General features: G+C 29.7%; 1 protein-coding gene and 1 pseudogene across 1 annotated transcript in view; one reads left to right on the top strand and one right to left on the bottom strand.

The window, feature by feature from the left end:
- LOC111618629 (putative ferric-chelate reductase 1 homolog) overlaps positions 1 to 19,438 on the top strand; it is a 37,935-nt gene extending 18,497 nt beyond the window's left edge. The window contains exons 7-13 of the mRNA XM_023360185.1: positions 1,288 to 1,383; positions 4,724 to 4,889; positions 7,035 to 7,142; positions 16,655 to 16,770; positions 17,133 to 17,216; positions 17,331 to 17,390; positions 19,259 to 19,438. Coding sequence (XP_023215953.1) covers positions 1,288 to 1,383; positions 4,724 to 4,889; positions 7,035 to 7,142; positions 16,655 to 16,770; positions 17,133 to 17,216; positions 17,331 to 17,390; positions 19,259 to 19,423 — 795 coding nt within the window. The 3' untranslated portion in view covers positions 19,424 to 19,438. The remainder of the gene's footprint in view (positions 1 to 1,287; positions 1,384 to 4,723; positions 4,890 to 7,034; positions 7,143 to 16,654; positions 16,771 to 17,132; positions 17,217 to 17,330; positions 17,391 to 19,258) is intronic.
- Positions 19,439 to 21,209: 1,771 nt separating this feature from the next.
- Positions 21,210 to 21,733, bottom strand: LOC111618614 (annotated as a pseudogene).
- Positions 21,734 to 22,725: the final 992 nt, after the last annotated feature.

The following is a 22,725-nucleotide window of genomic DNA, read 5'->3' as shown; positions in this document are numbered from 1 at the left end:
CTCAACTTTTGTCTAACTCCATTCTCGAGATTAAGGAAAGTCTAATGATACAAAGTGATAAACAGGTATTTCCACGAACAGAATTATAAGAAATGAGACAACACAGTAATAGATATAACAGATCAATTTTATTTTCGCTTTTGTATAGGTTAAAAAAACCCCCAATCCCAACTCACAGGCTTTCAATTTGAATGTGTAACAATTGAACAGTTCCTTCCAATAATCAAAACAAATGAATGCTAAACAATATTACTGTGGAAAATTTAACCTAATTATACACTAAAAGGAGATAAGGAAATCAGACAGATTGTTAAGGAAAGAGAAGGGGGAAAAAGGAAAGGCCCAGAAATCCCTTTTTTTTTTTTCTTTTTTGTAGTTATATGCCTCAGATGGATCGCTGGTAACCAATAGTCGATAGTTTCGGAATTTATTCTATCACCTCTTTCTTGTACTGGTCCACCTTGCACGGACAATCTTCATACAGTTAACTATGCTGTCCTCCTTAATGCTGGAAGATCTTCGTCTTTGGCACCATAGTTCCAGGAATCTACTTCCTCTCGTTATCCTCACAAACTGGGGCCACTACTAAAGTTAAACCCTCGAGATGTCGGGTACAGTTCTCCGATATTCTTACGAAAAATGTCCGTAGTCACCTCTGATCACCCTAGTCGCAATCTCAAGCATGATTTAATTGCACCTCTTGTCACCACAAGGTCTCCACCAAATCTGAACTCTTCCACTCTTTCGATTCCCCAGCGAGTTGTTAATTCTTTTGTTTCCCGACGTCCGTTTCGAGAACCAGTGAATCCATCCGAGGGAAAAAGGATATTAAGATAGAAAGTTCTAGGATAGTCAAGACAAAGAACAAGGGAAATACTAAGCCTAAAATATAAAATATATACAAAAATAAACAATAGTTGATGGCCACAAAAAACAGACAGAGAGACAAACAGATAGATGACATTGAGAATTTATAGGTCTACAATTAGGTGCTAAAATAGTATTCTAAATTTAAACAGTAACAAATTCTGATCATGAGATTTGTTAATTTGAAATATAATCTAAAACAAATCTTTTATTTAAAATATTTTTTAAATATGAAATTGCTTGTGTAAATTTAATGACAGAAAATCAAAAACATTTAATGAAAGAAATGTAAATGAAAGAGAAAACTCCACCAAAAAGAATTAAAAATATTTATAAAACTTTTTATGCTACATTTCATTTTTATTATTTAATATTTATTATTTTTAAGATTAAAATATATATATTCTTAATACCAATTAGGGTTCAGACAGTGTTGGAGATTGTGTTGTTGCTAATGGCAAACCATCTTTTCACTATTCATGGAATGAAGATAAATCAAATGCAATTAGAAATAAGGTAATTGCTTTTTTAAAATATAAATTTAAATATTAATGAAATTATTTTTGTCTATATAGAAAATAAATTAGTTTTACTTCATCCAATAATATATTTTATATTATAACATAATACAGTAGAACCTCGAAAACTCGGCCTAATGTGGACCGAAGGGTGGCCGAGTTTGTGAAAATGCCGGGTTATCGGGAATGGGGTTAAAAAAGGATAACTATGCATGTTTCCTCAGAAAATACTGTACTGTACTTGTATGTATTGTTTGCTTGAGAATACAACAGAGAATACACTGCCCAAATACCCTTAAACAAAGGAAAAAACGTATTTATGAAGGCATAAAGCCTTTACTACATGAAAATGAAAATTAATGAATACACTGTGTACAGTAATTTACCTGATAAGACAGACCTCAGAAAAAAACTTTATGAGAGCTTTTATACTTTTATAAAGCAGTCTATAATGAAAATTAATTAACTAAAAATTTTTTTGCCCTGGCAGGGTGTGGCCGAGTTATCCGGAGTGCCGGGTTATTGAGAGCCGAGTTTTCGAGGTTCTACTGTACAATATTATCATCATGTGATAAAGAAAATGTTGAAAAGAATAAACTGCTTGAATAGATAAATCCAATTAAACGTATAATTATGTTGATATAGTATAGATATAAAGCCTTTACGCAAAATTCTCTAGATGTTTCTAGCAAACATTAGAAAAATATAGAAATGACATCAAAAAAAGATTTATAACCTACTTAATGCAGGAAGTAACAAGCAGACAGATGGTGTGGATAGAGAAATTAGTGAATCAATCAAATGGATAGAGAAATTAACCATTACAAAAAAATGTGTTACATAAAGACAATTATGGAGTGATTTGTAACCAGACCCAGCTCTAGGAATCAGCAAAGCAAGCATTCACTAGGGATGGCAGATGGCACATTTTCATGGATGACATTTTGTAAAAATAATGTTTTTCTAAGCAAATTTTTACAAATATGAGCAGCTAAAAATGGAGTAGCTAAAAATCTAGAGCCAGTCCTGTCTTTAATATTTCTGAAATGTAATTACAATATATGTTTCATCTTTTATTTACAGATATTTGAGAAATTTATAAATATAGGAACTGTTCTACTCTCAGCACCGGGGTGAAATCAACGTTGCACTATCTGGAACCTGTGACTGGCGCTCGATGCATATATACTGTATTTGACAAACGTTTTCGAGCGATCCCTTCGCTCTTCTTCAGGTCGACTGAAATTCCCTGGATGGAGTGTATATTATTTGTTGGGATCGGGTGTCAGTTCCAAGGGGGTGGGTCGTTTGTCAACAGCGATATACAGTATATATGCGTCGAGCGCCGGTCACAGATTCCAGATAGTGCAACGTTGAGAAATTTTTTTGAAAAATCAAACTTTTATGATCTTTTTCATTAGGAATTACAGTATTTTCCTTATATCATTCCTATGATAAGAATTTGTAGTTTTTATCAGACACAATATTTACTGTTGATAATTATTAATGCCAGTATTATTATTATTTTTCACTTGGAAATGAGATCTGTATACTTTTCTTCCCATAAAATTTATTATATCATTATCATCAATAATTATTATTATTAAATAAAATTCGTCATAATGAAAACTTATATTTAAGAATTACATTAAGGAAGAAACTAAACTAAACTTAAATTAATATAAACAAAATATAGCGTACAGCTACACTATTATACCAAATATATCTGATAATTGTTAAATATAATTGTTTAAAAATTTCTAATTTATAGTTGCACAAATTATATGATATAATAATTAGTAAAGTTCAAATTAGATAATCATTAAAATTTTTAATAGATGGTAAATTTATTCTTCAGACATATTAAAAATATGCTATCTGTTTAGCATAGAATTAAATGCAATTTTTGATAATGAAATGAACAGTTGAATTCAAGCCTCTTTGCTTCTCTTCCTATATTATCTAGAGCAGCATTTCCCAACTTGTGGTCTGCAATGATAGGATGGATGGCCGCAAGAAGATTTAAATTAATAAAAATTAAAACTATTCAATGATGATTCACATTTTATAGTTTATTAATGAAGTTTCTATATGTATTTAAAACATGCTTTTAGATGTATATTATAAATGGCACAGTATGTTCCAAATGTTAGTAATTTCCATATAGGTTTAAAAATATTAAGTCTACATAACTTAGCGGTCTGTAGAATTTTTTCATACAGTTTTTAGATAGAAAAAATATTTTGGCATGGATCTAAGATGGTAATTACAGTATAAGAAATGGTCTACAGATAGAATAACTTTGAGAATTGCTGGTTTAAAGTACAGACAACATAACTAGTAAAATACTGTAATTATATTTGTATATTATATATTTTGTTTTTAAAAAATATCTTTAAGATAGCTACTATTTTTTCCAATACCTTATTGTAGCTGGTGATCAAAAGTGTCTTTTACTTTTTACAGCATTTCTAATGTAACATCTGTAATTTCTTTTCTGACTTTTTTCTTCAGTTTGTGATGAGTCACTGATTATACACTTTCCTTAAGTAATCAATTAAGAAACAATTTATTAAGTAATTATTCTTAGTAAATTAACATCATCAAACTGAATTTCTGAACTGATTATCTTTATATTGGTGTATGCCATCAATACCATGTGATTACAATTCCTTCAGATCATAAAAAAAAGTTAGCAAATGACAAATCAGGATTTTGCAGGCCATAGCACATTACCAAGCTGGGAGATCGAGTGACTCTCATCTTTTTCAAAAATCTGCCATGCTGTAACAACCAAGACACTAATCTGCTGAAACCAGACTGCTACAGACATATTGTTCAATTGAAGCTTGAGAAATGTCTTGATTATCTGCACATAGCACTCCAAATTAACATTGATTGCACATCCAATAATGTCTGCAAAAAATTAGTGGCTAATGATGCCACCTTCATTGACAGTTCACTAAACAAAAACTTTTTCCAAATGTAATAGTTATTCATGAAGATTTTTTGATTTTTATTGGACTAACGACAAAAATTTTGTTTGTTCATAAATTCACTGACATAAAAATTTGCCTCCTTGGCATCAGTTATATATAAGCTTAACAAATCTTACAACTTGTGATATAACTGTTTAAACTCATAGAAATGGTTATGTCAACAAAGAACAAAATATTGTACAACTTGTATAATCTTTTGTTTTGCACATTTGTATTCTGTGCTGAATACAGGTGTGTATTATATGCCGTAAAATACTGTATTTTTAACAACTAACTAGAGCATTTTGGTAATTATTTATATATTTTAATGCTATTTTTAATCTTTTTTTTTACCAATAGATTTCTGGAATTGAAGTTGTTAGTGCTACACTTAAAGATGGTATTCTGAGCTGTAAATGGACAAGAGAAATAAGCTTGGTTGAAAATGGAATTTCATTTGATCTGATAAATAATAAATATTATCTTCTTCTGGCTAATGGACCTTTGGAGTCATTGTCACCAATTAGTTAGTTAAAATTTATTTTAAAATAATTTATTTTAAATTATATAATAGTTTGAATAAATAATTAAGACTCAGACCTTTCGGTATTGGGTTTTTATCCTGAATAAACTAGAGTATGTTTACATTAATATTAATTGACTCATGTATATTCCTAGTTAAATATTAATAGTTTTTTTTAACTCTTTCTGTCCTGTAGACATTAAGGGAGCTGGTTTTTTTTATCTGTCATGGGTGTGGCAGGTATACAATGGGCAGCTAAGTGATTAGGGACAGGTTTGACATAACTAGGACAGATACCTGAAAAATTTCTGGGAATTTTGACCTGTCCAAATTTGTTTTCAGGTCCCCAGAGTGGTAGGCTGACACCTGAATCCAGTGGTAGATTAAGATTTTCCAGAGTCCCTAGGCATAGAAGATTGTGCTTCTCTATATAATTTTATAGTGTCATAAATTAATAGTCTAATTGCAGTTAGATAACTACTTAGAAATTATGACATGCAATTGTAACAGTAAAATTATTTTCTTCAAATTTTGAGATCTAGGCATGTGTCTCGTGTGCCTAGTGAGCTATTTGGCACTGCCTTAATTGCTCAGCCATGTGACCGAAATGTTAACAGGTTGACAATGCCTAATTATTAAGATGAATTAGAAGTTAATAATAATGGTATAAAGCATAATCAGTAACTAAATTGGTGATTCAATTTATACTTTCTAGATACATCATTTTTTTTTTTTTGGAAGTAGATATTTTAAATTATTGATATATTTTTAAGATACCACTGTGAGATATAAGGGCAAAATTAAGAGTTATACAATGAAACAATTTTGCGCATAGAAAAATTATATTTATTTTATGGATTCCAACATCACAATACAACACGACAGTATATGAGATTACTACAATGACAATATTTAGATTCAAACATATGGTACTGTTTCTGACCACGATAACAAAAAGGGCCCGACCTTAAAACTAATCTTATATGCTAACTTAATACTAGTGAAAGAGAAGAATAGAAGTAGAAGAATGAAGGAAGAATACATAAGATTGGGACAGAAACACCCAGGATTTTTGTTGGCATGTTTGAACTATTCGTACTGTAGGGTGGGATGCCGCACGATGACTTCTTTGGATTTGACTCGTCGTCGTCTTTCTCTATATTTAATATTTCCTTTTCTAAAATCTTTTGTCGCTGTTGCCGGACGAGAACCTTTATCTTAATCTTTCCAATATCTCCGGTCATTGCTTAAGCGACCCGGAGTGTCCACTCTCCACTTCCGTACACCTCGCCATTCTGTCCTCGAATCCTCTTTGTCTCTTTTCCTTCTTATCCTAAGGGTCATTCTAACTTCTTTGTTCTTCTGTTTTCCGGAACTGGTCATCCCACCCAAGGGACAGGGATTAAGATAGGAAAGTTCTAGAAGGAAATGGAACAATAGGACAAAGGATAGAAGGAAGAAACTAAACTAAACTTAAATTAATATAAACAAAATATAGCGTACAGCTACACTATTATACCAAATATATCTGATAATTGTTAAATATACTACCCTGAACAGATTTATGTAGTTTCAAGGTTGCATCACTACAGAAGGCAGAGCTTTGAGTATATAAAATAGAATACATAAACATCAGCAGATCTTTTTTTCATTCTAATTGAATTTTAATTATTTGTGACTGTGTAAATGTCAGTCCCGTCTACATTGCATCTGTAATACAGTGGTTTAGGTAGTAAAGATATTTTACATCCTGTTTTGGGCTCCCATTTAGTAATATGGAATGGAAAAAAGTTATAAATTTATAATTGTTTTATACTATTAATGTTACAATTATTGCTAAGTTGTATCTTTTGGGACTTGCTAATTATAATAAAATTAATGCCTGATAATAATATCTTGATTACAAAAAGTGGATTCTATTGTATATATATTCTTACATAGCTAATACATTTTAAGTGTTTTAGCTGTTTATAAAATACCAAAAATTTTATATAAAATTGTTTCATTAGAATTATGAATTTTTCAAAGAATGAAAGTGGATTGTGTTATGCTTGTATATGCTATTGTAAAAGTGATTTCTATTAAAATGTATTTATTTTTAAAGTAATAATAATATATAATTATATTAGATTATTTTATTTTAAATAGTAAAAAGACAACATGATTCTACCTTATATTCAAGTAGCAAAGTAAATTTGACAAGTATTAGTAATATTACTGGAAGTAGCAGTTTTGCACCATTATTCAAAGCACATGGTGAGTTAAATATTTATTGAATACATATACATATTTATAATGTCTTTTTATCAATAATAATAAATAAATCTTTAATTTTCAAATAAATCTATATACAAATGAATTATATTGACATAATTACATAACTAAATAATTGAAACATTAACAGTTTTATATCTGCAAGTATCTATATTTTTGTTTTTAACAATACCAGTATAAGTTAATTTTTATCTTAGATTTATAAATAAACAATTAGAAGTATCCTGTACTAATTATAATGTATTTGTATATTAGCAAATATCATTTATCTATCATTTACGTAATAACTAATAGTAAAAATAAATGCCTAGTTATATACTTTTTATAGCTTTAAATGAGGAAATATAGCATATTATGCTAGCTTAATGGGATATCTTCATTTCTTGGGTACGGTAAGGTATTTTCTTACTGTCATAGAGAATTCAAACCATTAAATACAGAAACTATTCTACCCTCAGCACCGGGTGAACGTTTGTCAACAGTGATATACAGTATATACGCGTCGTGCACCGGTTACAGGTTCCAGATAGTGAAGTGTAGATTCAAGCCATTTTTCTTTTTATAGATATTTTATAGGTTATTTATATTAGGGCATGGTTCTCCCTTTATTACCTATACTGATCTGCTGATTAAGCTTATCATTACAAGAAAAATTGAGCCAGCTATATAATCTATGTTCACTAATGCTCTGTACAATTTATAGTAAATAGTCTTAAATATTGCCAGTCATTAAGATAAGTCATCCACAAAACCAAAAATCCAGCAAGGAAAATTTAAGAATTTAATGGTAAACAAATGTTTTCAGTTGCTTTGAGCAACTATCCAGGTTACATAGAATGTTTGTGAATGGAACATGAAATTGAATGCTATTTGTGTTTACAAGTTTTCTGTTTTTAAAATCATTAAGATGATTCATGTAGTTTAAATTTAGCCAATGTAGAGAACATTCTGTCTGGTTTGAATGTAACCATTTGTCATGACTCTTTAATGTTAATTTAAATTAGAATGTAGAAGCAATTTAACAGCCTTTCTCATTCTTTCAAAGAATATGTTATTCTGTGGTGATGCAGGTTATCGGACATCACATGTAAGAAACAATATACATTAAACTTCCTTTTTTCAGGAATACGATAACAATATCAATTTATTTTCCTTTAACTTTAACTTACAATACACTATCTTTCCTTTACTTTACACTGCTCGTTTTGATATCCCAACAAAAATGATTCGCGAGGCCAGTTTGTGGACAATCCATTTCAATCATCTTATATTACTAATAAAAACTAACTTATCTTAAATTAATACTAATATTACTTAAAATAAAGAAAGAAGAGAAGAAAATTGTGTTAATATGGGATCCCCTTTCTCCTGTCCTGTGAGTTGGGCACTTAAGGTGTTGTCAACACCTTAAGTGCCCAACTCACAGTTAACAAAGAAAACTTAACCTCACCACTTGGTTCTCCTTAGTTGAGATAAGCAGTCCACTTATAACTTTTTTTTTTACATCTTCAATCACAAATTTTGAGCACTAATCTTCTATATCCCCACCACATAGATTTTCTTTCTCATGCTCCTTCTCCTGTGTTGCCATGTGCCTCACAACTCCTTCTTCCCAACTCTACTCTTGTCTCACCACGTGCCTCTCTTCTCATTCTTCCCGACCAAGAATGCCAAAAATTGTCCTTCTCTTTGGTGGCATATATTGACTCTTTTAGCCCAAAACTTGCCAAAAGAACAACAATAGGAGGATAGAGTTAATTGGACAGGGAAAAAGAATACGTACGAATTATAACTTTGCTAATTATAACAATAAAAATAAATATATATATATATATACATTGTGGGACCCACTGCAATTCTTTATATTAGCTGAAAATGTTTGTGGTGAACAAATTGGATGTTGATTTTAAAGGTGTTTGCATTTTGCATATATTACTATATGTATAACTACTAAACATTTACGAGGGCTGTTCGGAAAGTTCGCGGCCTCACATAGAAAAACAAACAAAATAATGTTAAAACTTTTTTTATTTTTCAATGTAATCTCCTCTGTTAGCAATGCACTTATTCCAGCGATGTTCTAGCTTTTTTATGCCATCACAATAGGTCGATTTGTCAAGGTGTGCAAAATACTCGTTCACTTCAGAGATGACTTCGTCATTTGAGTGGAATCTCTTTCCAACCAAGAATTATTTTAAATTTGGAAAAAGGTGGAAGTCACTGGGGGCCAAATCAGGTGAGTACGGTGGATGTGGAACTAATTGGAAGCTAAGTTCGTTTATCTTTTGTTCAGTGATTCTGGCATTATCGTGGTGAAACAGAATCTTCTTCTTCAAGTGTGACCTCTTTTCTTTGATTTCTTTTTTCAGTTTTTCCAAAAGTATACAGTAATAGACAGCATTGATGGTCTTTCCTCTTTCTAGGTAGTCAATAAAGATGATGCCTTTAGCATCCCCAAAATAAACGAGGATATCACTTTCCCTGCTGATGGAACTGTTTTTTTTTGTCTTCTTTGGTGGTGGCAAACTGTGGTGTTTCCATTGCTTCGACTGTTCTTTTGTTTCAAAAGTGTAGTAATGGATTCACGTTTCGTCAGTAGTCACAAACCGACGCAAGAAATCCCGTGGGTTTTTCTTGTAGAAGTCCAAACACTCCTTTGACATCAAAGTGCAAACACATCTTTGCTCAGCGGTCAGCAGATGCGGCACCCAACTTGCTGAGACCTTCTTCATACCCAAATTTTCGGTTAGGATGTGGTGCACTCGGTCGACAGAGATGCCTGTTGTCTTAGCTATCTCACGCGTTTTCAAACGGCGATCTGCTAATACCAAATCGTGAACTTTGTCGATGTTTTCTTCAGTGACAGCAGTTGACGGCCGTCCGCTGCGAGGGTCATCTTCCACACTCTCTCTGCCAGATTTAAAAAGGGCTGTCCATTTTTTCACAGTGGTGTACGAAGGAGCAGACTCTCCCAAAACTTCATCCATGTCAGCTTTGATTTAAGATGCGGTCAACCCTTTTTTCGTCAGGTATTTTATGACCGCACGAGTCTCCGTCTTCTCCATTTTTGACAAAGCATGTGAACATTGACTATCTGCTAAGCTGTCGTGGCAAAACTTTACGACAAATCAAGTGGAAATTAGTATCCTATCTTTAGCAAGGATGACTGAATTATTCCCGCCAAAAATTAAATTGATCGCAGCGCCGCATATAGGCAAGGCCGCGAACTTTTCGAACAGCCCTCGTAAGACAGATAAGCTAACTTAGATATGTTAACATATGATTTATCCATCTGTTAAATGTTTATCTTAGTTATCTATACTAGGGATTCTTAAATGCACCCACTGTGGCTGCAAGACTAGCTCAAATCTGCAATAACTATATATCAGCTAAATAAATTACTCTTAATGCACTAATTGAATCATGCTAAATTAGATTGAATTTGCATATACATGTATGCAAAAATTAAGGATGGATGACATTTGTACACAAATAGAAAGTTGTAGATAAATGCAGACAGGTATGGTAAGAACTGTATTACTTGACATGTAACATTGAGTAATACATGGCAACCTAGGACTACAAATCAAGACAATAAAAGTAAGTCGTAAAGGTACATACAGCAGTTGGACATAGGTAGAGAATGGATAGAAAGTGCTTACCAATACCCAGGCAGAGAGACCTGTCTGTATGGAATATGTTTATCTCAAACTAATGCAGCACTCACAATGTCATGGTAGGCTTGTCACTGAGTAGCTCAGTGTTTTTGTTGTTTTTTTTTTTTTTCAAGCTATAACTGTTAGCAATTTTGTTTATCCTTAAGTTTTGGACATGTGTGTATAATCTTAAGAAGTGCTATGTGCCTGTGAAGAAAATGAGATGTTCTCATTTAGTATGAAGATTGTATACAGTATATATGGAGATTACTAAGGTTATATGCAAATTTTAAAACCGTATGGAAAATATCTAATATGGCATGATTTGAATGGTAATGATGTACCTACACAGCATTCAGGATTTGCAGATTTTAATTCATTCCAAACTATTCTTTTTCAGATGATTATAAATTAATCAGTTAAAATAATAATTTGATCTAATTATTAAACATAGAAATATCACCTATTTGGGAAATGTTTTAATGATTAGGATAATTTTTCATGACAATAGTAAGATTGTAATTTTAAAAATAAATAAAAAATAATAATGTAGCTAAATAATTTTGGAATTATTCTTTATATTTGGCTTTAAACTAGTAATGGATTCATCATTTAAAAATATTTTATTATAAAGAGATATTATTTGCTTTGCTTTCTGTATGTCTGTCAATATATTCAGTATCAAAATAAAATGATATATTTCTAGCACTGTTAACTCCATAGTGTTATAACAATGTACCAGAAAAAGTGTACAGATAATAAAACTTACAAGTTAGTTAAAAGGAAAGTAACTATTTAGTATAGTTTTTAATATCTACTTTTTAAAGAAATATGTTGATTCTTAACGACAAATTTTTGAAGTTTACTAAAATATTAAACATTCCAAAAGTCTTGCAATTTATTGTAAATTTTTTTCTTTAATAAATCTATAAAAATATGTACAAAAGTCTCTATAATTAATTTCTTCATAACTATTTTTGTAATTTAATTTTGAAAGCAATTCAATGTATAGATAAAGGGGTTAGTTAATTAGTATTAAGATCAGAAAAGGTAATATTCCATAAACCAATACAACCAAAAGGAAAGTCTGAAACTTGATTTGACATATTCATTTCAAATAAGTTCTTTGCCCCTTCATTCCTATCATTGTTAATTATAGAGATATTGCATTCAGAGGGTAGGCCTATACAGAAATTGCGGCATCTGTATAAAGAATAGCATTGAAGAACATGAGAAAAATAACTCTATTTGAAATATATTTTGTCAAATTAGAATCAAAAGGAAGATTTTGGAAGATTTTATTTTATGTTTTTATTTATGGAATATTATCCTTTTTAATCTTAAATAAAATTTAACAATAAAATTCCTGTACAGAACTTGTAAGTATAAAACATATCGTCAATTATGTTCTACAATTTTATTTAATGACGTTGTTAAACTGTTTTTGAGTGTTAATCTATAAAATTTTAATTCTTTACAATTAATTTAAAATATGCAGATATATTTACATAATTTTAGATTTTTTTTTTAAAATATAAATCTTAATAAAATTTTGTTTATTTTTTAAGGAATGATGTGGTTATGTGTTGTTGGTCTTCTATTTGTGACATGTTTATAATGAATTATGATTATACAACTCACAATAAATTATGGACAGTTTGGTCTCTGAAAATTCTCTCTCAGCTTTATTAAATATATAATCATTTAGATCAGATCTGTTGCATTTAAGCTTTTAAACATAGTAATTAATATATTCATCATTTTTATATTTAAAATTTGTATCTCTAGACTCAAAAATCTATGTACTATATGTAATTTTGTTTAGTAATGTTAATAAATGTATGTTATGATTTTGGTTTGTATATTTGTTTGTCTATGTCTATATTTATATTGATACTTCAAAGTTAAAATTTTTTTTTTATTTAACATGAAATATTAATTTTTACAATATTTAGTTTTAATTAAATAGATAATTTTACAGTTATAGATATGTATTATACAGACTAGGAATGTCTAAGGAGAAGTTGTCTTATAAATTGTTAGGTACTTTTTTTGCAGTTAGCTTTTAAATTGTAAACTGACTATTTAAATTGACAAACCATAGTAATATAAACAGAGTAATACAAAATAAAAATATTTAAACTAATAGAAATTTAGTTTATTCTAAGTTATTTATGTCCAACTTCATTACTGTACTACCTAGAATCTTTTATTTGCGTAGCATCTCTGCTTTTTGAGATCAAAATAAAAAATTCTACCAAATTTCTAGTACTTTTTTGTCTTGGATTTTCAGAAAAGCAAAAAAACTGTAAATGCTGAAGGACTAAGTATTAAAATATGTAAAACAGAATTTATTTATTTTTTCATTCCCATTAGAACATAGTTACTTTTTATAACACATTTCTATAGTAACAGTATTCTGATCTTTTAGGTATTCCTGATGATGGATATAAGCCCAAATGCTCTGTAATTTCTGTTTTAATGTCGTTTAATTTTAAACTCTATTAAAGCAATTTTTTCCATTGTTTTTAAATATTAGAGTCATTTTTACATGATGTAAAACAATTATTGGCAATAGTCACTAAAAATTACGAAACAGTGTATTAATCTTTGAGACGTTTTCAATCGTACTCAATGTATTTAAATTTGATTCTACACACATTATTATTTAAGATAATTATAAATTTAGAAAATTATAAACATCATGAAGGAAAATTAAATGACAAAATCAAATTTATACATGTACAGATATCAAAGACATCTTGAAATATCACAGTCACTGCTATTTTATCTATTGTTTATTTAGTATTAAAATTATGTGTGTTTATAATAGCCTGTTAAATCTTAATTTTTTTGACATCAGTCAGACAGACATTCAAAAAAACTTTATTTTTACAAAATTATATATTTAACTCAGTACAATACAAAAACAATAAAGTATTTTTCTGTTAGAAATATTCTAGTATTACATCAAATGAAAAGTTATTAAGCTATGAATATAAACATCTATAAACTTTGTTTTTAAATTTAAGCCAAATGATTGCTGATGTAATCCAATATCTCTTAATAACATAACAACAACAACAACAGCAGTTGAAAATCTAATTTCAGGAAAATGTTTTTGTTCAGAAATTATCAGAATAAATGATTTTTATTTTATTTTACTGTTATATGTCAAATTATACACTATCATTTTATTAATGTCTTGTATTAATAACAATAATTTTTAAAAATCAAGTACTTTCAATGATTTTATCTTTTGACATCTTCAGGAACAGATAATTTAGATCATTTTTAGATTATGAAATTGTAAGATGAAGGTGATCCAATACAAGAATTGTAAACTTTCTGACAAAATATTTCGACTTCTTTATTAAAACAATTGTTTTATTAATATTGTTTAGAACATGATTTTAAATGTTTAAAAATTTTGGGACCAACTGTACAATTTATTAATAATGCAATTGAAAATTTGCTTGTGTTCTTAAGGAATTACTTAGAATGCAAGACAGAAAATATTATTTTCTGTGTGTATGTTACACCAAATCTGGGAATGTTGTTCATTTTGTGAAATGGGCAGTTGATATACTGATTTTATGAATTTGACCATATTCCTGCCCAAGTGACACTAATGTAGTATTGTGGTAAATTTACAAACTTGCATGTTTTGGAGAGCTTTTATTTTATTGATACTTCAGTGTTTCTAAGTTTGAAGTTTATGCTGTAAGTACTTGCTTTTATATGTTTAAGATGTAAGCTAGTATTTAATATAATATGTATGTAATGAATATCATTAGAAAGTATAAATTATCATTAATTAATCTTCAAGAAGATTATAAAAAAATTTATTTTAGTATATTATGTTTTTTTTAAGCGAATATTCAATGGGTGAAACAAATGTTGGTATCTTATTGGAAAATATAAAATGATGGTTTCACAAAATAAACAATTCAAAACGAATCTTCTTTGTGAAATAGGCAGAAAATTTTTTTTCTTATTTCACAAAATTAGCAACATTCCCAGATTTGGTGGCATAACATATATAAATATAAATTACATTTTATCTTTAAAGAAGTAAAGTAATTCAAAAATAGTCAACAAAATTATAAAAATTTGTAATATTAATAATTACTTAATTCATTTCTTATACTTACTGTAAAAGATATGATTAATAACTCACAAATAATGATTATTTAGTATCAATAAAAATAATTTATGAAAAATTTATAGCTAAAGTTTAAAAAAAAAAAAAATTTAATTTAACTAAGAAATATAAAGTGGCAATAATTATAATCCATGAAAACCTTTCTGTACAAGTGTTATGTTCTTAACTACGCCACAAATGCTTTCGACCTCCACCGAGGTCTGCTTCAGGTGGTGACTGACCGTGTTTCTTCCTGACTGTCGTAATGATGTTGCCAGAGATGTAAATAATTGTGCGCGTCGGGTTTCACCCCTCAGAAAGTCGGAGGAGTCTTTCACAGGGACAGTCGGAGGGGTGAAACCCGACACGCATAATTATTTACATCTCTGGCAACATCATTATGACGGTCAGGAAGAAACACAGTCAGTCACCACCTGAAGCAGACCTCGGTGGAGGTCGAAAGCGTTTGTGGAGTATGTAAGAACATAACACTTGTACAGGAAGGTTTTTGTGGATTATTATTACTAATTATTATTACTCAACGAACTTATTATTACTCAACTTCGTTGAGTTGTTGGAAGTCGTTTTGTATGGCAATAATTTGTGTGTGTTAAAACTTGGTACATTTTCACTGAGAAATATAAGAATTAATAAACATAAATAGATATTAAAAATAAAACATCAAGATATCTTATTTAATTTTTTATAAACCATCTGAAAATTTGAAATATTCGAGGACACTTCACAGAGCATCAGATAAAATCATGAACATGGAAGAGTAACTTATCTCCTATGTTTTATATGTAATAGGAGCAGAGCAGTCCATTTAAATGAGTGTCATGCAGATGGCACTTTTACAACAGAAATCTGCAGTTCTAAAGAAGATTTAGAAGCATATATCTTTAATCTTATGGCACATTACTGTCCAGGGTATATGGTGAAAGGCTTTCCTCACTATGATACTGTTGAGATTTGTCGAAATATGCGATATGGTTGAAAAAAAACAGTAGAGGAAGATTAAATGGAAAATCTATATGAATCAACAAAACTTGTTTCTTGTAAAGATGCACTGCTTTATTTAAGTATGGTGATTAAATATTTAGAAGAAAATTTTATTCAATGTAATGAAGTTTATGAGATCAAGGAGATAATTGAAATGAAAGTTGCGAGTAATTGCTAAAATTGTTGATATAAGAATGCAAACAGTAAAATTATCTGATGATGAATTTTAATGTTTTCAAGTGTGTTATAAGTTACATAAAGCTTCTAAGACATGGAGGTGTGGAGAGATTTGAATACCATGGTATTGTTACTTTGGGTAAGGAGCACGATGTAGCAATCCCGAGGGAGCTCTGTTAACTGGACTATGTAATGTAATTTCATGAATAACTCAAACTCAATGTATCTGTGAATTTGTGAAATATATTAAAGGTTAATAAACACTTTTAAAAATTTAAATAGAATAATAAATGACTTTTTCAACAAAATCAGTTAATTTGCAATCATCACTTCATAGATTCACATTGCATCATGATCAATAATAAAAACATAGTTTAGAATATTTTATAATTATGATGATGTATTGTAATTTAAAATTAGATATTGAATTGATTTTTTTAAATGTAAAATATATGTATATATAATAAAATTGTAATAAATTTTAAAATTTTATATTTATCAAAATAATATTGTAGGAAGTCTAATGATAATAGCCTGGGCTGGATTAGTCAGTATTGGTATTCTTTTGGCAAGACATTATAAAGATGCCTGGGATGAAAAAACACTGTGTAATGTGAAGATTTGGTTTGCAGTAAGCAAAACATTTTTATATTTTTATTAGAAAATTACAGTGATACATATAATTTTAAATTATTGATTAGCCTGTTGATCTATTCAAAAAATTTTTTGTTTCAGACACCAATTACGAGATAACTCATGTAGGTTGTTTTGGCAAAACTACTGATAACCTTTTGTTACAATTTGATTGAATAATAATTATTATAAATTGAGCTTTGCACGCAGCAATGGCACATTACTGTATGCAAAGCTCAATTAACAATTATACTCCCCAACATCATTCCCAATAAGACATTAATTGTCATTATATTAATATTGTCATTAATATTTTTATTTTTATGGCATGCAAATATTACTGTTTTGTTTTGTTTTTAGCTCCATAGAGCTTTTATGGTTACTGCTGTTCTAATGATTGTAACTGCTTTTATATTGGTATTTGTGTATCTTAAACAATGGACTGTAAGTATTTATAATCATCATTATTAATAGATCAAAATTATTATTATTATTATTATTATTATGGTAATATTAAGTATTCTGTTAAATTTATATATTAAAACTTTTTTTTTTTAGAATAAGGCAACAACACATGCAATTCTTGGTTGTGTAGCTACAGGATTTGCTGTTTTACAGGTAATAAAATTTGCATTTTTTAAATTATTGTAAATCTGTAATAAAATGTAAAAAATTCTGCTTTCTTTCTCAAATTTTTGTATTCTCAATAGATTAATAGAAAAATTACATTAAGTTACTATTAATTTTCAGACTGTGATACACTATGAAATATAGTGTAATCCCAATAATATAAAGAAAACATTTTTTTATGCCAAAAAATTCAATATTTAAAGATTTATTGACAATATTTTGTCTAAATCCATGTATATTTTGCTAGAATTTAAAAGGTGTTAAATTTTAATGAAGACAAATGTTTTCAGCCTTATCCAAGTGGCTTTCTTCAGGCTATATTCAATGAGACCTTTCTAAAATCAAACATTATACATTTGGAATACTGGATTTAAAATTTGGATTCAGTTCTAAACATAAATGAGAGAGAGCAGATCTGGAATGCAATACATATGTGGATGTAAAATAAAAACTAAAAATAAAGTTAGAAAGTAAACTAAAATAACTAAACAGAGATGACAGCAAAATATATATATCCTACTTTTAAACATATTATTACTGAATGATAATCATACATAATATTGATTGTATAGTTAAGGAGATATGTAAAGGATTTCCACACAGAGATGGATTCTACATCTTTGTATTTAATGCAGCATTGGTTTTTTCATGGCTTTGAAAATCTTTATAGTTCAAGTCCCTTCAAATCTATTGTACAATTGGTGGAATGTATAGGGTGTGTCTAATAAAATTTAACTGTACACCCAGCCAGAGGCATAGGTAGATAGTGTTGTGGTTGGTTTTCATTTTTTGACAGTACACTTATACTGTTTTAGTACGTCCAGTATCAAACAGTTTCTGGCCCCTATATATTCCAAAGCCTTATCATATCTATGGTGTTTAATTGGGATTCTAGATAACCCAGGATTTTTATTCTTGACACCCTACTCTTGTTATCTGTTAAAGCTTGTTTACAATCAGGTTTCTGCAAAAACATATTGTCAGGTTAAGGCAAATAGTAGATACCAGTGAGGTTTCTACTATAGCTAACTACTTGAGTGTATGTATGTTTATCTCTTGGTAACTTTGGCTATTGAGTGTGGACATTGCAGGTGTAACTAGTGATTAACTGTTGCAAGAGCTTCCATGGATATCCATGTTATATCACTATACATTTGATGCAATTAAATTCCTTCAGTGTGTTCAGGATGTCAGAGCAGTGGGTGATGGCTGTTTTGATGAGTGATTAGAAGGCCAAGAGCTTGAAGGTATGGAAAGGAGGACACATTACCATCAACATTTACTGTAAAATGCCATTCTTTCTTCATTTCAGCAATCTCCTATGATCTGTACATCTTCAAGTGCTCAGTTGCACAGTCCAGATCGTTGACTTTGTTGAGGCAGCCCCATTTCTTGGCATGTCCAATCACCTGACATCACTCTCCAATCTTTTTTCTTTGAGGGTATGTCAAAGATTGCATGTATGCTACAAAAGTGCCAGAAATGTGTGCTCCACAAACAATAAATGTGAATGCCATTAACAGTATGACATGTTGGTTCAGACATGGATTGATTGAGCCAAAATAAAATACATACTGGATATTGTACTTGCCATGTCAGCAAATGTAGAAATGTGCCAATTTAATGTAATTTTTTGAGATGCATTTTCTATTACCATTATCTACTATACTGTATTCATGTTTATTCAAAATTAATCCACAAAACTAGGGAGGTTTAAAGACAACAACCTATATTTAAACAAAAAATTATAATATAATATAAATTACTTTTATGTATTACATAAATGATTATTAATGTTTATGTATTTATTGCATTTATTTAAATGATATTAAAAATAATAATATATATTTACTTAGCCTATTGGAGCACTTTTCCGTCCAGGACCAACAGATTCCAAACGTCCAATTTTTAATTGGTTGCATTGGATGGGTGGAAATGCAGGATTTATATCGGCAAGTAAGTATAGCATTAATTTTAATAATGCAGGGTGTTCTGCTCAAAGGTACCCAATTTTGATTTGACTATAGAAAATTAACTGTTAAAGATTTTATATGAGAGTAAAACTCATCAAATTTCATCAAAAAAATCATCACATCTCTGTGTGCTCTAGCAGTCACAGTGACAACATTGAGATGGTAGGCAACTTCCTCCATGTATGCTGCAGCATTTGATGATGCTGGGATGCACTCCTGAAGGTCTCTAACTGAAGTTACATAAACCATATCTTTCATATAACTCCACAGAAAGAAAACTAAGGGGGTCAGATTGGGGGATCTTGATGGTCACACTATCAACCGTACCAAAACATGACCTTCATTTTCTCCTGTAGCAAAGCCATAGACAATAATGCTTAGGATTTGACTTATGCACCATCTTGCAGTACAAAAAAATCTCTATAAAATTTGATGACTTTCCTAATAGATGCCAATTGCTTTTATATATCTTAAATCATTCAGTTTTTTATAGCAAATTAAAATCAGGTACTTTCAAGCAGAATGTATACCCTGTATATATATGTATCCTATACATACTATGTCGCATATAACATGTATTGGTACTGCATTCATTAACCATTTTTAAAAATTGATTCCACAATTGAATTTCAAAACATTGATGTATCTTATGAGCATTATTTATATTTGAATAAAAAAAATCAAAATTCTTTGCTTAATCTTCCCTTTGAATTTAAAATGTTTTTTTTTTAATTCTTATATTTTCCAAATTATTTATAACATTTTCATTAATGAAATAATGTAAAAAAAACTGTGACTTGAAAATTTTGGCTTAATTTCTGATTACAATGGATTTATTGATGTCAATGCAGAAGAGATTAGTTTTTCAGTTTTTGGCAATTATGAACAGGTATAATATGCAATGAAGTTGATTGTTAGAGGAAGAAATAGAGGATAAACAATATTTTCAACTTGAACTTGCCCATAAAAAATTGACAAAAAGTCTAGATTGATTTCATATTTAGATCTCTTATGACAGTAAGATAATACATTAACACTTGATGAATAGCAGATCCAGAAATTTTTAGAGAGGATACAGAAAGGAAATTATGTCTTACAAATATTTTCTATATTAGCTAGGCTACCTGGCTTTACTCAGGAAAAACTGTTAGAAGAGGTGCGGCTGTGCCCTATATGGCCCTCTAAATATGCCCTAAATATGATCATTATTTGGCTATTTTTCTGTGAGCGAGAAACTGAATAAATCCACATTTTTTAAATAAAATATCATATGCTTTTTATCTGAAATGTTTTCTTATGAGATATTTATCATTTGTTCTATTAAGATTTTAACAATTATGAAAACATTATATTTTATATTTATGTTAAATATGTTATACAATTTCTCAAAATATTAACAAGAATATAATCTTGTATAAGTTAATTGAAGACACAGACTGTCCAAAAAATATAAAAATATAAAAAACTTTTTTGGTAGACACCATTTATTCACTTCACGTGTAATATTTTAATTTGGTATTTATAAAGTTTTGATTAACTGCATTCTTTATATATTTCACCACCACGGGGCGCAATCTTAAATCGACAATTTCTAGCATTAATCAAAGCCCATAGTAAGTCATAGAGACAACCAGATTTTTGTAGCCAAGGTCAATGGATAATGCAGACCTGTTACATTCATTTTATTACAGAACATTTACAATCATGGGCATCCACTTGGAAGCAATCCCCACTGGATCCGGGCCTTCTAACTCCTAATAATTTAATGTAATAATGTCAAATTGAATATTTATGAATGGTTATTATTATTGTCAAAATAAAAATTATGATTTAATTAAATAAAATAGTTTTTTATCAATGCTTGTCCTCTCGACTGATAACCTCCGGTGAGAATTCGAAGTTTTTTCTCTACTTTGGCAGCTTTCTTAGCTTCTTTTGTCATGTGACCTTGATTTTGCTCTAATCTTTTCTCCAGAGACTATACGATCCTTTTTGCTCGCTAAATTAGCTCTTGTATATCTGTTCTGAGAAGGAAGAAATAACACTTGTGCCAAACATTCTTCCCAAACTTGACTGTAAGCTTCAAGACTCAGTTCACCGTGGCCCATGCCTTTCTTCACAAATTCCATTTCTTCTAATAATTTCTCCCTGGCCATTTCAATGTCATAATCGTGAAATTTCTCGTAAGGATGTTTTTCTAAATAAGCCAAATGTTGTGCTTGATTTACGACCATCGAGTGAGGTTGTTTTCCTTTTTTTGTTTGTTGTAATCCCAGTTGTTGTTCCGTTGCATGATGAACGGCATCGTGATGTAACATGACAATCATTTCTTGTTTGATAAGTTCTTCTGCCTTTTTAGTTTGGTCAGCGGCGGATCAGAATTTAATGGTCTCAAAATGGTTGTATTTATGTCGAGCGGTCTCGGAAGACTCCTGTGTACTGCTTGCATAAATTAATGGAAAAAACTTTTCTCAAGACTAAACTTGGTGTTCATATCATGAGGATAACAAGTCACTGTAGTATTATAGTGTTAATTTTAATAAAGCACAACACAAAAGCTCTTTTGCTTAAAAACACAAATCTTAGACTTTTAGTAATTTATAACATGCTTTTACTATACAACAGTAACACTTTATTATTTAGGTTATAAATCGTGTTTAGTGGAGAATGTCAGAATCTATAAAAGAAGTGAACTAATATAAAATTTTCAGTAAGACAGCAGCTTTCTGTCTAGCCAATAATTGTGATATGCTTTGGCACTTACACAAGGAGAAGGTGAGACATTCAAGTTTCCAGTTCAAATTGTAAAGTACTATATTAATTTTCCGCCCTCTACTAGGATTATTGACACGACTATGTGCCGGAAATAGCTGTTACCTAACAGATACTTTATGCGGATTTGCGTTAATGTGCCAGGCCTGGACTTTACGCATGCACCGAATTAAATAATGACAAAGTTAATCAAAAACAATCCAATATTTAATAAAATTTCTAGTAATAACTATATACAAAATTTAGTAAAAATTAAATAACAATTTATTCAACGTAAATCAATAAGAACCAACCTGACAAAACTCAAATCAATCTATTTTCTAACTTAACTCTATTCCCCTTTGGAATTTGACAAAAATAAAGACTTAACTTATATACAATAATTCTTATGAATTATTGATCCTAATCGTCACCTCAATATACTACGAACCCTTTTCCTCAACTCTCAAGACTTTCTCTAATCTTCGATTCACAAATTGAATAACTTCAAAATCACCTTGGAACTATTTTATCCTATCGGACACCTCTCTCTCGTTTGCTGCTACGAAGCTCACCATGCTCAAAATATTTGTAGCAGC

Source organism: Centruroides sculpturatus, unplaced genomic scaffold (genome assembly GCF_000671375.1).
Source record: "Centruroides sculpturatus isolate CEXI.00-Female unplaced genomic scaffold, Cexi_2.0 scaffold94, whole genome shotgun sequence".
NCBI lineage: Eukaryota > Metazoa > Arthropoda > Arachnida > Scorpiones > Buthidae > Centruroides > Centruroides sculpturatus.
The sequence above is the reverse complement of the archived record's forward strand: the minus strand, read 5'-3'. Positions and strand labels throughout refer to the sequence as shown.